General features: G+C 38.0%; 1 protein-coding gene and 1 pseudogene across 1 annotated transcript; both read right to left on the reverse strand.

Moving 5' to 3' along the window:
• Nucleotides 1-8115: 8115 nt before the first annotated feature.
• Nucleotides 8116-9068, reverse strand: LOC143851243 (purple acid phosphatase 18 pseudogene; annotated as a pseudogene).
• Nucleotides 9069-9425: 357 nt separating this feature from the next.
• LOC143850594 (pentatricopeptide repeat-containing protein At2g37320-like) lies at nucleotides 9426-10326 on the reverse strand. The gene is made up of 4 exons (XM_077359823.1): nucleotides 10223-10326; nucleotides 9964-10120; nucleotides 9693-9889; nucleotides 9426-9606 (listed from the first exon to the last, which is right to left on the reverse strand). The coding sequence occupies exons 1-4, from the start codon at nucleotides 10324-10326 to the stop codon at nucleotides 9426-9428; spliced, it is 639 nt and encodes a 212-aa protein (XP_077215938.1).
• Nucleotides 10327-17618: the final 7292 nt, after the last annotated feature.

The following is a 17618-nucleotide window of genomic DNA, read 5'->3' on the forward strand; positions in this document are numbered from 1 at the left end:
TGTGATTTTACAAAGTAACACATACCAATTCTATTCCAATTTGACTCAAACTTTCATAGAAATTCAATAATGATAAAATATAATATTCTGATAATGTTTCATGATTTTTGAAATTAAAATAAATCTTTTATAAGGTTTTTTCTAAATCCGACTAGGTAGTAAAATTACAAAGCAACATATATAAATCCTTTTCTAATTCGATATTAAATTTTACAATAATAATATATTATTATTACAAGCCTACTGTAAAAATCTAATCAATTTTTATTACGATTTACCACAAATTAAAATTCAGAAACAATATGTCAATTTTGAAAGAAAAACAAAAAAACACATATCAATTCGTATCCTAAAATCATGAAAAAGTCAAAATGATCTAATATGAGTCATATTAGTTTTTTCCAAATTTCAGCTTCAGAAAATCAGAATGTAATCGAAAAAATCAACGTTTATTGGAACAATAGCCACTTTATACGCAAAACGAAGTTGTGATTTTAAAACAATGAAGGAAATTTATTTTTAAAAATTTTCTTCAACAAAAACTCTTAAATATTTATAAGATATTATTCTGGAGAGTTTCGTGATTTTTAAAATTCATTTAATATTTATTCGAACTAAAACAGACCTTAAATCAATTAAAAGTCATATTAAATAAATTCTAAAAATCATGAAAATTATTAGTGATCTGAAAATAGTAAAAAACTACTGGATCCAAAATTTCAGCCAATTCCAACATGTTTTACTATAGATTTTGATTTTTTTTATCGAAAAATCACTCTTTTCTGGGCAATGGCTCGAAGAGCAATATCGACGTCCAAACGAGCCAATCTTGGCTGGGAATTTAGGTTTTCAGAAGTTTTTAATTATGTTTTAATCTGAAAAAAAATTGGGTTTGAAGAAAACCATTGATTCAAACAACTTGCTTTGAAAATCGAGTTTAAACCCATATCGAAAGATATTTGAAAGAAAATTAATTTTTAAATCATAAAAAATTAATTTTTCAGCAAAAATCTGGATTTAAAAATAATATGATTCATATTAGATCATGTCAAAATTTTATCCAAAAATACATCCATATGCATCATCTATGAAAGAAAACCCAAAAACCTAACCTAATATGCTTTTTCTAGTTCCTAGTTTTCAAGGGAGACGGATACTAACCGTTGATCGCTTTTCCTTGTTTCTAAGGCTGGTAATCCAAGATATACGTTTTGACCAGCTCTTAGTACACCTTAGAAAACCCGATGATCGAAGAATGATAACCCCAAATTGAAGTATGTTGAAGATGAGAAGAAGATATCCAGGTATGCTTCAATGGAGCCCACCTGAAAGTGATGAATTATGACCCAAATAGTGTGGGATGAAATTTTTTGAAAAGGGGGGAGTGTTGCACGAATTTCAAGAGAGATTTTGGGTTTGGGTGATGTTGTTTATATAGAAAAGGATTAGGGTTTGCAAAGGATGGGTTGTTTCCACTGTGTAGAGTCCTTTTTTTAGTTAGTTTTCTTATTTACATACTAACCTTCCGTTTCTCTTAGTTTTCAAATTAATTTGAATTCTAATTATGATTCCTTGCAAGCCAAGGCATACTATTTTGCATAAGGTAGATCTTTCAAGACTCTTTTAGAAGCTCCCACACAATGGAAATAAAATATATATGAAAGATTTCCGTCGAAAGAAGACTGCCCAACGTTGGAGCTCATGTTTGAACTATTTAGGGGCCGAATCAAGAAAAGTCGTAAACTAGAAAGTTGTAGATCTTTTCGAGCCGTTTGAAAAAAGTATATTTATAAATTTTTTGAACAAGTAGATAAAAATTTATGGCCATTTTAGTTACCTGGCCATACTAGCCCTTTCTAATTACAACTCTTCCTTTCTTTTTCTCTTTATTATTTTTTTTTCAAAACAAATATGATGTCAACACCCATCTCACCCCATGTTGGACGTCCAACTAAGTGGGCTACCCATATGAGCGCCCAACCATGTGGGCCAACCCGCATGGGTGAGTCCACATGGGCCTCCCACATGGGCTTTTGTCCAATGGGCCTTTTTAAATTGTTTTTTGGATTTTTTAAATAAAAATTCAATAAAATCTTATTAAATCCAAACTTTTTATGAATGAACCCAACCCATATGACCTTCATGGTGCACCCCCAAGCACATGGTCGAGCCACCCTCCGTGGGAAAAGCAATTTTTAGGACCAATTTTTGAAACATTTCAAGTTCTACAATAATTGGTAAACTTCCTCCTTCATGGAAAGATTACCGAAAATTGTTGAAACATAAATCAGGTTTACAGACATTGGAACAACTTCTCCAACATCTACAAATTGAAGAACAGGCAAGAGAATGGGATATGTTAGAAGAAAAATAAAATAAAGTGGATAAAGTGAACTTAGTAGATACATCTGTTCCTACTAAGAAGAATAAGAGAAATAATTCTAAGGGTGTGAACTTTAAGAGCAATAAGAAGAACTTTAAATCAAAAAACGAGAAGAATGGGAAAGGTCCTTGCTATGTTTGTGGTAAACTAGGACACTATGCAAGAGTATGCTGACACCGTAAAGGCCAAAACAATGAAACAAACATTGTTGATGACAATCATGTGGCTGCAGTGATTTTAGAAGAAGCCTTCACTGTTGATGTAGATGATGGATGGTGGGTCGACTCAAGTTGCACTTGCCATGTGACTCCTAATTGGAGTGCTTTCAAATCCTGCAAGATCATTGAAGATGATGTAAAACTTTACATGGGGGACTCCGCTTCAAGCAAAGTAATCAGCATGGGAACGGTGGACCTTGCACTTACTTCTAGAAAGACTCTTTCTCTCAATAATGTTCTTCATGTTCCAACTCTTCGAAAGAGTCTTATTTCTGTATTCTTACTTAGTCATCATGGATGTCATGTTGTATTTGAAGCCGATAAAATGATCATTACTAAAAATGGATCATTTATTGGAAAGGGATATGCCAAGTACAAGATGTATCTGTTAAGCACTATTAATAAAGTTGGTTATGATTCCTTTTATTTGTGTGACTTAAGTAATGTTTGGCATTATACACTAGGACATATTAAGATTAATAGCTTAAATGATATGATTAAGTTAGAACTACTTCCTAAAGTTAACCATACCATGCCAACATACAAATATGAATGTTGCATACAAGCAAAGTTAAGTAAGAAATCTGTTAAAAGGTTAAAGAGGAATACTAATTTATTAGAATTAGTACACACAGATATTTGTGACAATAAAACTATTGAAACAAGAGGTGGTAAAAGGTATTTTGTTACTTTTATAGACGATTATAGTAGATATACCTATGTATATTTAATTAGAAATAAAGATGAAGCCTTTGTGAAATTTAAGATATATAAATCAGAAGTAGAAAACCAACTAGGAAGAAAAATTAAAATTCTTAGAAGTGACAGAGGAGGAAAATATTTATCAAATGAATTTAAAATCTTTTGTGAAACTCATGGGATAATACATCAAGTAACCGCTCCTTATAGCCCTCATCAAAATGGAGTGGCCGAGCGGAAAAATAGAACTTTACTTTAGATGGTTAGTGCCATGTTAATAAGTTCAAAGTTACCATCTAATTTATGGGGTGAGGCAATGCTTACCGCTTGTTACAATGGTAACAGAGTTTTGCACAAAGGTTTTTAAAATCCCAATAGGCAACACAAGAGGAGGGTGAATTGGGTTACTAAAATTTTTGCCCTAATTAAGTGTAATGTTAAAACTAATTTTAACAATAAGCAATTATAAGTTCAATTAGGATTTTGAAATCAACGCAAGTCTAAATCTAACCCTTGTTCAAATAATTATAAATCTTCCAAGGATGATGCCTCCAATGTGTGCAAGCTCTCTTAGTTCCTTTGCGCATGTTGATCCTCAAGCCTTGTGTTGTGTTGTATTGTGTAATGGCGATATGACATATGAAGTTCCTGTTTAACGCACAACACTCCAAAGCAACACATTAGTCCATAAAGACTAATTAATTTGGGTTTGTTAGTATCAAAACAAGAAGGTAAAGGTAAATAGTTGAACCCATGGGAACCCTTGGGCTAACAGTTTTAAAGAAACACCATATGAATTATGAAAAAATAAAAAATCAAATTTAAATTATTTGAAAGCGTGGGGGTGTATTGCTTATGTTTTAGATCCTTCTCAAAAAAGATCTAAAGTTGGTTCTAAAGGAATAAAATCAGTATTCTTAGGCTATGCTCAAAATAAAAAAGCCTATAGATTCCTAAACTTAGAATCTAATTCTACACTAGAAGCTATAAATGCCGAGTTCTTAGAACATTTAACAATCAAAGATGTTAATACTTAGAGATTGAATCAGATTTGAGGAAGTCATTACAAGATGATAATGTTGAACAGCAAAATGAAAATTCACTAGCACAAGACAATATAGAACAAAATAACCCACAAGAAGAAGTAGAACTTAGAAGAAGTAAGAGACAGAGATTTGAAAAAGACTTGGGACCATGTATGTTTACATATATTCTAGAAGAACCTAAAAACTTCCAAGAAGCTATGTCTTTTCCCGACTCAAAATATTGAAAAATTGCAATGGATGATGAAATCAAATCTATAAAAGAAAAAGATACTTGGACACTAACAGATTTACCAACCAATACAAAACCTTAGGAAGTAAATGGGTTTTAAAAAGGAAACTCAATCCTAATGGTAGTATAGATAAATGCAAGGCTAGATTGGTTGGTAAATGATTTAAATAAAAAGAAGGCTTTGACTACTTTGAAATGTTTTCACCCGTTACAAAAATGATAACTATTAGAACTATGTTAGCCTTAGCCTCCATAAACAATCTAGAAATACATCAAATGGATGTAAAAATTGCTTTTTTAAATGGAGAACTAGAAGAAGAAATCTATATTGATCAACCTGAGGGTTATGTTGAAATTGGACAAGAGAATAAGGTTTGTAAATTGAACAAATCATTATACGGTCTAAAACAAGCATCTAGACAATGGAATAAGGAATTCAAACATGAAATTAAAAATTTTGGTTTTAAGAGTAATAAAGTAGAAAGTTGCATGTTTACTAAAGGTACTGGTAGTTCATGTATTGTTGTAACTCTTTATGTTGATGATTTATTAATCTTTGCTTCAAATATTGAATTAATAAATGAAACCAAACAGTACCTTTCCCAAGTATTTGAGATTAAGGACTTAGGTCCTATAAATGTGATCTTGGGAATTAAGGTAATAAGAGAAAGTGGAAAAATTATTTTAACGTAGTCTCATTACATAAAGAAAGTGTTAAGGAAATTTAATTGTTTTGATTGTGAACCAAGTGGTATACCCATTGACTTTAATAAAAAGTTAAAGAAGAATAATGGTAAACCTATTAATCAACCTGAATATGCTAAAAATATTGGGAGTCTAATGTATGCCATGACATGTACTATACCCGATATAGCATATGCTGTAAGTAATTTAAGTAGATTTACTAGTAATCCTAACTCTGAGCAATGGAATGAAATATTTAGAGTATTAAGATATCTAAAGGGTACAATAAATTGTGGATTACAGTATTGTGGTACTCCTTCTATTCTTGAATGTTATAGTGATGCAAATTCGATATCTGGTAAGGATTATAAATCTACTAGTGGATGGTTGTTTACTTTGGGTGGTGGAGTTGTTTCTTGGTCATCAAAGAAATAAAAATGTATTGCTATGTCATCCATGGAATCAGAGTACATTTCTATGTCTTTAGCAGGTACATATATTATATTGATGAGGCGGTTGTTAAGGAATATACCATTCCTTGAAAAATCTATACAACCAGTGACATTATACTGTGATAATAAGTCTGCAATATATTTTGCGACTAATAAACGCTTTACAAGAGAATCAAGACATATCTCAATGAGATATCATCATATTCGAAAATTAGTAAAGAAGGGAAAGGTGTTGTTGGAATATCTTCCAACAAATCAAATGCTAGCAGACCCTCTTAATAAAGCATTACATAGAGATCGAATATGTCAAACCTCGAGGGGAATTTCAAAGGATTTCAACTAAGTGATGTCTCTTGAGAAATTTAGCGAGAGGCTATATTTCAGGTGCATTAAACTCTATAAGAGTATTAGAGATGACTCTTATTAAAATCCCATTCCTGAGGTAAATGCACTGTTTACTTTCGCAAAGTACGGTGAGGCTAAACTTTTATAGTTTTTAACAGACTTATAAATCTAGTGGGGGTGAATAAGTTGTTGCAAAAGCACCCTTGATAAACTTACGTATTCAAGTGAGGAAGTCAGGGTCGCTTCCTATGGACTAGTCTGGTATAGTCCTAGAGCACTTGCGAAACGAGGTAAGCGCATGACCTATTGTGGACCCCGATCCGAGGACGCTGCCGAGGGACGCGAGATCCCTCCTGCAATCCTCTAAGATCTCCACAAAGTGAAGGGGAGCTCTGCCAAGGAACTCTCGAAACGGATGCCACTCTCACAGCATAGCATGAGTGGCGATATAAAAAGAAAGAGATACATCCTGATCCGGAGCCACGGCTCGAAACCAAGATATATCTGAAAAATAACTCAGAGTCGCCATCCATGGATGCGCCATGGAACCAAAACAAATGCTCTGTTTGCAATGGATAACCAGAGATACAAAGGTCCGTGCCTGATGACGAATGGAGAAGGTCTGAAGAGCGCCCCCAATTCGCCCGAGTGCGAACACTTGGTCTCTTATGCCATTTATTATTAACCTCGAAGAGTTTTGGGCAAAATCATGTGAAATGGGAACAAAATATCCCCGGGAAGACGTCTACCTAATCATGCATGAGCAGGGGATAAAATAATAAGCACACACAAAATAAAGTAAAAGATGTGTAACCTAATGACAGCTAGGTTATGAGTGACATGCCTAACTGGTGTCTAAGTTCTGGTGAACAAGCACATACATGCTACAGCTAAAGGTATAGGTCTGCACAGGAAAGTAAGAAAACACAACAAAATATAAAATATACAATATAACACAACAAATCCTAAGACTCTAAACGATTTAGCCTGAGTCCTCGGATGGTCTGATGTTCATCCAAAGAAGCCTACGTATCCCCGCCTCCACGAGAATCAAGGCAACGTAGTTCTTCGCGCCTATTCTAAACTAGGATGCCTGAGACACCTAGACCTCTATCCTAGACTCGATCTAAAAGACCGGACCAGTTCTTAAAGCTTCTTGTACGATTATTTAAATTCCAGTGAATTGTAGATTTTAGGATACCCTATATGCCCTAACTAAATGCAGGTTAGCCCTAAGCTAATGCAGGTGGTTCCTACAACCTATGTGTAACTAGGTTGTATTTCCTAAGGAAAACCATGGGATCACTAACGCATCTTAGACCTAGTCATCAATCGGCGATGTGAATCGCCAACTGACCGGACGGAGGCGCTCCTAGCTAGGACAAACTCCTAACTCTAATACAAACACACAACAAGCACACAACAAATCAAAGACAAACCCTAACTCTAAAACCCTCCATCTAAGACAAAGTCCTAACTCTAGAGGAAGATCTTGTTGAAAACAAAGTTTTGAAGAAAAAGTGTTAAAGCATTTATTTACAAAGTTTGGCTGGACTTGGGATAAGAATCCCAAGCTGCACTACGTACCTCGTGGAAGAGGATCAAGCCAACGTAGTTCGAAACGAACTCTCCTACTACGCTCCTAAAGCTCAAAAGCATTTCAAAATGACTTAAGATTTTTGATATTTTTCAACTGTTTTTGAATTTTAAGATATTTCAATGTTTTTGAATTTTAAATTTCTAATGTTTTTTGGATTTTAAAGCTTTTCCAATGCTCTGAAACTTTAAATGTTTTCAATCTTAAAGGGAACACGCAAGCTCAACCACAAACTAGGGCAAAGCCCTAAATCCAAAGGGGAAAACCCCGAACAAACAACTAACGCCTCAAAGAGACGATCCACAACAAGTAACTGGTGCCCCAAGAAAAATGAAAATGATCTAAGATCCCTAGCACTGAAGGCTCTAATAAGACTGAGTTAGTCTCAAACGAGGATGAATGACAACAACTCTAAAGGCCGACTCGCTCTAAAAGAGGAGGCCGCCCTAACATGAGGCTAGGTAAATAAAGAGTCTTACCTTTGAGCTAAACCTTCCCTGTTACCTCCATCACCGATGGTAATGTGGACAGGACCACAAGGATCTACTTTTCCATTGCTGACGCGTTTCGAGCGCTCATAAGCATGTACATGGCCAGCAACTACAATATCCACACTGGCCTCATAAAGCAATGGCTTCATGGAAGCCATCATCTTGTTTCCTTCACCTTGATGAGCTCTGTTACTGTTATACCACGGCACATGAAAAAAACACTAGCAGCCAGGATGTCCTTTGACGGTTTACCTTCAAGAGATCGGCCTTAAGCCAACTATACTGATCTGAGTACTCATCATAATCTGCATAAGAACCAAGCATGACAATATGCACTCCTGCAACTTCAAAGGAGTAATACAAATTTGAACCAGATCTGCTCTCTTCAAAAGGCATCTTCCACCGTGCATTATAGGATTCAAACCCAGCTTTAGTTAAAGGTATGCTCTCTTTTTCATGGTTCCCTTCAGTTACCATCCATGGTCTTGCACTTGCAAGTGGTTGCACCAGCTCGCCAAACGAGTCCCACAGGTGTTGCATGTAATCAGCATAGGAGAGGTCTCCAGGGAGCATATGCACATCGTATTTGTACTTGCCTATATGGTCTAGAGTTGATGAAGTCCAGCCGGATTGACCAAGATCACCGGCCACAGCAAAAGTAATCGGGAATTGAGAGGGAGGGGTCTTGAGGTTGAACTCTGGACCTTGTCCCCCGCATCGATAAAAGTAAATTGTGTCATCTTCCAGAGGTCCAATGACAACATGATGTATCGTTCCAGAACTATAGAATAAGTAACTGTAGGATGTGCTTTCTCCTTGAGATGACGATGTGTATTTTCCAGGTGATGTTCCATATTCGACAACTGAAGGGGAATCATTGTCATCGTCATCATCCGTGATCCATGTGATTCGCATTTGTTTATCCCCCGCCAAAGAAATGTGAACCTGCAAAAGCCTTAGATTGAGAGCCGCCATCACAATTGCCGAGCATTCGCCGATCTTCGACGATTTGCCACCGGTGTAGTTTTCCTGCTGTTGAGGCTGAACATCCAAATGCGTAGTCCTTTCCTCCACCATTTGTAAACAAAATCTCTGCACCACCCCCTGAATTGATTGGATTTGATGATGATACTTATCACCTCTCTAACTTCCAGCGCATCACCCCATTCACCATTGTCAACATACATGCTGGCCAAAAGCACATAACTTGAAGAGCCCTCTAGCTCATCCATAAAAATCCGTTCTGAAATACGCCTAGCCACGTTCAAATTCCCATATATTTTACAAGCCTCGAGCAAATGCACCCCACATTACACTATCAGGCTTCCACGGCAAGGCAAGAAGGAAAGCTTCTGCCTCCTTCAAATGTCCGGCCCGTGCCAAGATATCGATGATACATGTGTAATGCTCTGTTGTCGGCTCAATCTTATACACATTGATCATGTCATTGAAAAGCGACGGCCTTCGAGAACCAGACCACAATGGCTATACACACTTAACAAGCCGACGAATGTGACCCGGTTAGGAGCGATCATAGTTTGATCTGACCTCACCATCTCATCAAAAGGCTCCAAAGCTTTCATACCTTCTCCACTTTGGGCAAACCCACATATGATTCCATTCCAAGAAACAAAATCTTTCTCTGGCATGCTCTGAAAGAGTCTAAATGCATCGCTCATTTCCCCGCACTCTGAGTACATATCTATAATTGCACTTCCCACAACCATATCAAATTCCAATCCAAACTTCAAAACAAGACCATGATATTGCTAACCCCTTCCAAATGCATTAGCACTAGCACAGGCACTAAGCAACCCACCAAAGGTAAAAGAATTGGGTTCCAATCCCGACAACGCATCCATTCAAACTCCGACATTGCATCCTTCTCACAACCATTTTGCATGAGCCCAACGAGCATCGCCGTCCAAGAAACCACGTCTGGTTCACGAATTTCCTCAAACACCCGCGCTGCATTGCTTCAAAAAACTCGAGAATTCAAAGCAAATTCATTAAGCATAGTCGCTAAAGTGCACTCGTCTACCCCCATTCTTTCCCAAACCATTTCTCTAAAGAGCTACTTTGAATGGCAAGCAATCAAAGCATTCCAAGATACCAAACCTCTATCAGGCATTTTATCAAACACCTTCCGCGCGCCCCCCATTTCTCCAGATTCCGCATACATTTTCACAAGATTTGCCCAGAAAGGTGTCCGAACACGAATAAACCTGAATGATTTGTGAATGAATTCGTCTCCCACCTTTCAAATTGCAACATGGAATGATAATTGTGTATGTGAAAGTGCCAGGCCTAGTTGAACTGTGGGTCATTTGGGCGAAAAAAAGGCTATGGCTTCTTTGAATCTTTGGTTTTGGACACAGCCTGTAATGAGGGCATTATAAGATAGAGTGTCGGTTTGGAGGAAATGGTTGAGATGAAGGATTGGTGGCTACGAAAATGAGACAAAGGATGGAGATGGAAGAAGTGGAGAGAATGGGATCTACTGGTATGGATTTCAATGAGGGTTTAATGGAGACAACGAAGATGGTCGGAAAAATGGTAGCCGGATCTCTATCTATCTATCTCTCTCAATCGCCCTCTCTCTGCTCTGTTTTACAATCATTCCCCAACGAAAATGGAGCTTTGAGATGGGTTTTGGATTTTAGAGGACGATGGTGGTGGGGGTGGAAATCGGGGTTGGAACCGATTGGAGGAGATTGCAGAGGCGAGGAGGGAGTGGGAAATTAGGGTAGGGATGGTTGGATTTGGGGATTTCTCACCGGAGAAGATGGTAGACGGAGGTGGGTTTCAATGGAGGTGGTGGCTGTTGGTGGTTGGGTGTGGCTTTGATGGAGGCGGCCGGAGATGGGGATGGTGGTCGGAGGTGGGGAAGAAGAAGAAGAAGAAAAAGAAGAAGAAGAAGAAGAAGGGGCCGGAGATGGGACGGCCGGAGTGGGGACCGGAGATGGTGAAGATGGCAGCTCCTCCCCTTCTCTGCGATCTCTTTCTCCCTCTCCTTTTTCTCAAAAAAATGAGGCGCCTCCCCTTCTGCAAAAAAAAACCTAACCCCTCCAAAAAAAAACCTAACTCCCCCTTTTATCAACGAAATCCGCTCCACCCCTTGAAGCCCTAATTTGCTGCTTTAAAAGGAGAAACAAATAAATTTGCACCCTCCATTCTCCCTGGAACAGCTCCCTCTTAGTATATTTATGCCTACTCCTTCACTCTACAAAGGGTGGTCTTTGGTAAGAGCAGGGGTACAAACCTAAAAAATAAATGATATATCACACCCCTTTTCTCTCTTGGGACAACCCCCTCATAGTGTATTCTGATTACTCCTTTACCTTATATGGGGGTCCATGGAAAAACAGGAAGAACATGAATTGCTTTTCTTTTTGCTTCTTGCAGGAAAATGATATGGGCACCCCTGCGGATTGATATTGACACGGACTCAACTAGTCCTTTCTCTTTTCTCTTTGGTTTGCCTATTGATAAGAAAAATGAGACCCACACACTTAACTTTGGATGATGGCACAAGCTCGCCTCCTTTTTTTCTACCATGCTTCGTTTGATTCACTTGAAACCTTGCTAAGACCTACATAGGATCTGGAACTAACCTATTTGGGGTTCGGTCAAAATGGGGTGTCTACAGATGCCCCTCTTTGGCAGAGTGTGCTTGTCACACGAATGGCAAAGCTGACAAGACAACACATTTTGGCCGACCCGATTGTCAAAACAAAACAAATTTTTGGGTTTTGACTCTAAAATGATATTCACAAGGGTAAAACAACAGAATAACACTACGAGACTCAAAGACTGAAAGCAAAGGGGAGATAACCTCTCACCGACTCTTAACTCGGTGCTTGCATTGAAGAATGAAGATTTTGATTGACAATTTAAACCAAGAATCACTTGGCTAATTATCGGGAGCTAAAACGGGTAAAAAAATACTTGAGAAGACTCAAAACAGGATTATGAAATTACCAAAACGGGTAAAGAACGTTTGAGAAGACTCAAACTGTCAATACCGGAATACAAGACGGGTAGAGAACGTTTGAGGAGACACAAACTATCAATACCGGAATACAAGACGGGTAGAGAACATTTGAGAAGACTCAAACTATCAATACCGGAATACAAGACGGGTAGAGAACGTTCGAGGAGACTCAAACTATCAATACCGGAATACAAGACGGGTAGAGAACGTTTGAGGAGACTCAAACTATCAATACCGGATACATCGAGTTTTTATCCTGGAATCGAGAGCCAGATCATTCAAAACGGGTAAAGAATGTTTGAGGAGACTCAAACTTTCAATACCGGATCACAAAACGGGTAGAGAACGCTTGAGTAGACTCAAACTTTCAATACCGGATTACAAAACGGGTAGAGAACGCTTGAGAAGACTCAAACTTTCAATACCGGATTACATCGAGTTTTTATCCTGGAATCGAGAGCCAGATCATTCAAAACGGGTAAAGAATGTTTGAGAAGACTCAAACTTTCAATACCGGAATACAAGACGGGTAGAGAATATTTGAGAAGACTCAAATTTTCAATACCGGATTTCAAAACGGGTAAAGAATGTTTGAGAAGACTCAAATTTTCAATACCGGAATACAAGACGGGTAGAGAATATTTGAGAAGACTCAAATTTTCAATACCGGATTTCAAAACGGGTAAAGAATGTTTGAGAAGACTCAAACTTTCAATACCGGAATACAAGACAGGTAGAGAATATTTGAGGAGACTCAAATTATCAATACCGGAATACAAGACGGGTAAAGAATGTTTGAGAAGACTCAAACTTTCAATACCAGAATACAAGACGGGTAGAGAATATTTGAGAAGACTCAAATTTTCAATACCGGATTTCAAAACGGGTAAAGAATGTTTGAGAAGACTCAAACTTTCAATACCGGAATACAAGACGGGTAGAGAATATTTGAGAAGACTCAAATTTTCAATACCGGATTTCAAAACGGGTAAAAAATGTTTGAGAAGACTCAAACTTTCAATACCGGAATACAAGACGGGTAGAGAATATTTGAGAAGACTCAAATTTTCAATACCGGATGGGGTGATGATATCTCGAGTTTTTTTATTCTGAAAATGACGGTCAGATCGCTCCTAACATAACCTCCTAGAGGTCAGAGAGGAGGAAAAAGAGTTAAAACATAGCATAGCTGGAAACGGTTAGGAAAACATGACTTTTACCAAAGGTACAACTCGAAGAAATTTGATGAAATCTTGCGGGCATTGGCCTCTTTAAACAAGTAAACCAAAAACTCTGCCTATATCTTGAAAATTGCAAAACTGAATTCCAAATTCCAATGAGGATTGGATTTTTATTTTTTTATTTTTTATTTGAAAAAGAAACTGGAAATCGAGGGTCCATAGTAATAACCATTAAGAGCCACGCAGGAAATCCAAGGTCTGTGGCATTATACCACGAAGAGTTAAGCAAACAGAAATCGAGCATGAAGAGCATAGCAATAAATCAGAGGTCCATGGCAATTAGCCACGAAGAGCCCAGCTGAAAAGGAATCGAGGGTTCACTACAATAAACCGTGAAGAGCCAAGCATTAAATCCGGGGTCTGCAGCAATAAGCGACGAAGAGCCCAAAAGGAACAAAGATAAGTAATGGAAACGAATGGAATGATCATGGATAGTGGGTCCATGATATACAAAAGGATACATCACAAAGAGCCACTCGTAGAGCAAGGGTCCATGGTGTACCTGACTGGTAGACCATGAAGAGCCAAGAATGAACAAGGATAATGACAAGCACTGGAGATTAATAGAATGAGTATGGATAGTGGGTCCATGATACGGCTTGAAAGGCAGATCTCGAAGAACCAGGCGGGAAGCAAGGGTCCATGGTATACTTGAATGGTAGACCACGAAGAGCCAAGAATGCATAAGACCTACACAGAAAACTTACTGATTGGAGAATTGATTTTTCTGGGATTAAATGCCTTTTGCCGGGAAAAATGGGAGTACGAGTTCCTTGCTGAGGATCGGACTCAAATAACTTACAGGGATTTGGATATTGACCCTTCTTTAACAGATGAAAAGCAGTCTGCTGAGGTTTGAAGTTGCGGGAGTAAATTCTAAACTCCGCTGGGGAAATTGATTTTCTTTGGAAATTGACCCTTTTTAAAAAAGAGGGCCCACTTGAAGAGTTCAAAGATTTGGCTCAAAACGTGCTCGCATCTCTCTTACTTCAACTTGTTGTAAACACTGGCACGGATTGCCTTTGTATGCTTGATATCTTTTATGACGCAAGTCATAAAAGATGCCCCTAGTGTATTGTACTTCCATGACAAGAGTCTCAAGAAAAGTAGAACAAGGATAGATAAGGAAATTTTTGGATTTGCATAGGTTCTTTCTTGGGAATAAAGATGGAAAAATTGCTAAGCTCAAAAACTTCTCCTTTCATTGATCACTATTTGAGGTTCGTTCTTTCCGCCACCCACTGTTTGAAACTTGACATATTCAAACTGTCTGAATAGGATATATAAACCAAGATCTTTCATTTTGGAAGGTGTACACTCCTTCCTTCCAGTGCCGGACAACTTAGACCTTGAAAGAAAACAAATATAAATGGAGGACAGACTCCCAAGGACTCTATCAAAGAAGATGTACATTATTCAAAGAACTCAACTCACTTTTGATTCACCTTTAGATAAAATGGGTTATTTTTTAAATGGTAAGGTCAGCCACCCTCCGAGTAATCTCGAAAACTATGCCAAGAGGCTCTAATTTCCTCCATCAGGATTTTCGTCATGGTTATTACCCCCTTCGGATTGTTCCATCTCAATGCCCCTAGTTTAGAAAAGTATCAAAGCAAGTCTTGCCGACACTACTCGGATTCTGAGATCCTGCCCTGCTTGAGAATGCTTCTCTGTCTCCTTGATTTCTCTCTTCAAAAGAAGTCACAACTCAAACTTGAAAATTATGCATAACTGAATAACTCATTCTGTATCTCATCAATTCTCTCTTCATGGGAATTCTTTGCCTCTGACTAGATTGCCTCTTCAAATTTTCAATCCAGCAGACCGCTACCCTTACTTTGCATAAGCCAATCCCTTTGGTTATTGACTTAACAAGAAAACAACTTTCACCTTTCTCTAGGCCGCCCTTTCGGATTTTCAACCTAGTGGGTCTTCAGACTCTCGTTCTTTTTTCTGTTTTTGTTTTCATTTGCCTTGAACCTTTGCTTGTTTCACCAGAAGGACTTTCTAGGTGGGCTTGGGTTCAAAAGGGTTGGATACCTAAAGTTCAAACGATTTGGATCGAATCTGATCTTGTCAAACTTCCTACGTACCCCAAAAAAGGAGGATCAGATCCACGTAGTTCGTTTGGGGTTTAACAAAGGATGGTTTAGCTTTAAGCTTCAAAATTTTCAAAGGGGAATGATTTAGCTTTTATCCCCAAGGCCGACCGAATCTGAATTAATCAGACGCCTACGTACCCCTGAAGATGTGGGGATTAGGTCATAACGTAGTTCAAACCTCTAAAAAAAATGCCCCTGGTTTATATTGTGGCTAGAAAGAAAGGGTTTGATTTGACTTTTGGCCCAAAAGGTTTACAAATGGATTTTAAAACGTTAGGATTTTGGCTAATAAAGGTTCAAACGTCCAAGGATGGCCTCCTGATATATTTGATGTACAAGCTCTTTTGAGTGAAGAAGGTTCAAAGGCATTGAATATTTTTGTTGAGGAGTCTGGCGGTTTCCTGGCGAGACTTCAACCACGGTGCCCATCTCTTGTCTTGAAAATCTCGAATCCACGTCTAAGATTCTCCAACTCTCATGAGTCTCCAAATGTTGAAGACAATAATTATATTCAATTTATCTCACTGACTCCATCCTCTGGGTCCTTGATATTTCTAGGGAGTTGTCTTAGAGTCTCATTCACTTCTCTTTTTATCTTTCTCTCACACCTTTTTTTTTTTTGCCTTTATACATTAGAAATGTCCATACGCTTGAGATGTTACGACTCAGAATCCCATTGAATACACGTAGACCAAGGGTTTCTTTTCTTTAGGGCTCAAATCTGTGACTTCATTTTCTGAAAGTCCTCTCTCAGTATCTTATCAGCTCCACTGGATGTCTGATGCTTCACTCTCTAAAATTTTCACTTTCAACTTGATGTCTAAAGATGGTGGAGCCCTGTCTTGCAAGCATTCACCTGGTTTATCCTTGTAGGATCAAACAAGACTTTCTTGAACCCCTCTAAATAGGTTTATCATTTCTTCACGCTCCTCGGGAGATAAAGTTTTGTCAATCCATCTTTCCCGAGTTACGGATTTCGATACCACTATCGATAGCTTCGATTTCTTCTTCAAGTGGCTATGCTAGACGCTCTTCCTCTCGTTTGACATTTTCAGATCTCAAGTGGAATTTCGTCTGCAATCTGATCCAAGAGGGTGTCTTTAGTTATTTAAACATTAGATCTAAGAGTGAATCATAGAACATCAAAGATTTGAAACCAACAACTTTATTGAATTGAAGACTCTTAAGTACATCAGTAACTCTTTTTTTTTTCGACGCGCCTCAATGGGCTCTACATTGAACTTGACAAAGGATGGAAATAACAGACTATGAATGAACACGACTGACAAACATGACACACTTTTTTTTTTCTTTTGACATTAACATAGTAAGACTTACCAACTCTGAGAGAAGAAAGTTGGTACAAACTTAATGAAAGACAAACCTTAACAACACATGACATTTTTTTTTTCGATACAGATGAACTGGCACTGAAAATATATGAGTAGTACACCTTCTTCCATGATGTCAATGACTTGGGGTTCAACCCAGATATAAGTCCTGTTGACTTGATTAGGTGAAATGAAAGGCCGCTGGTTCAACAAATGGGTGAGGTCAATTAGGTTTGACTCCTGTCATGGAATTGACAAAAACTGATTTTAGTATGAGGCAATCTCATGAAAATGATATACACAAGTTGAAACAAGAGATAATACAAATGTATCTCTGCATTGGGTAGGAACCAGCATCATAACCATTGTAAGAGGGATCATGGTAGGGTAAGCACATGACTTATCAATAACCCTAAATGATAGCGATCATACTGAAAATGAGTTAGAGTAAAATCCGGCAGCATGACGACCCTAAAAGGATCGTGGTAGAGTAAACTCATCGCTTATCCATAACTCTGAAAAGATAGCAATCATGCTAAAGGTGTTTATATAAAATCTGGCAGCATGACGGCTATATAAGGTGATCCCCACAACTCAACATAAGGGTAAATGAATAGAAACTCAGTAATGTAGGACTCTCAGCAAGGATACTTGCACTCAAATAATGATGGCAAGATAAGCACACAATCAGCAAGCGGAATATGGTCACCACGGAGATGTAATCACATGAAGGACTGACCATGAATGACGACGCTTGGTCATGGGTTGGATTTGCGACCAAAAGATATATCATGGCTATAGAGACA

The sequence above is a fragment of the Tasmannia lanceolata genome, unplaced genomic scaffold (assembly GCF_043159265.1).
Source record: "Tasmannia lanceolata isolate RefF3 unplaced genomic scaffold, GAP_Taslan_0.1 ptg000018l, whole genome shotgun sequence".
Classification (NCBI taxonomy): Eukaryota; Viridiplantae; Streptophyta; class Magnoliopsida; order Canellales; family Winteraceae; genus Tasmannia; species Tasmannia lanceolata.

Excerpts from the sequence above, each read along its gene's own strand:
- LOC143850594 (XM_077359823.1), bottom strand. The coding sequence starts at position 10,326 with ATGTATGCGGAATCTGGAGAAATGGGGGGCGCGCGGAAGGTGTTTGAT. Across the intron at positions 9,890-9,963 it reads ACCCAATTCTTTTACCTTTG|TTTGGATTGGAATTTGATAT; the intron begins GTGGGTTGCTTA and ends CTTGTTTTGAAG. Across the intron at positions 9,607-9,692 it reads CCTTTTGATGAGATGGTGAG|GCCGTCGCTTTTCAATGACA; the intron begins GTCAGATCAAAC and ends TGGTTCTCGAAG.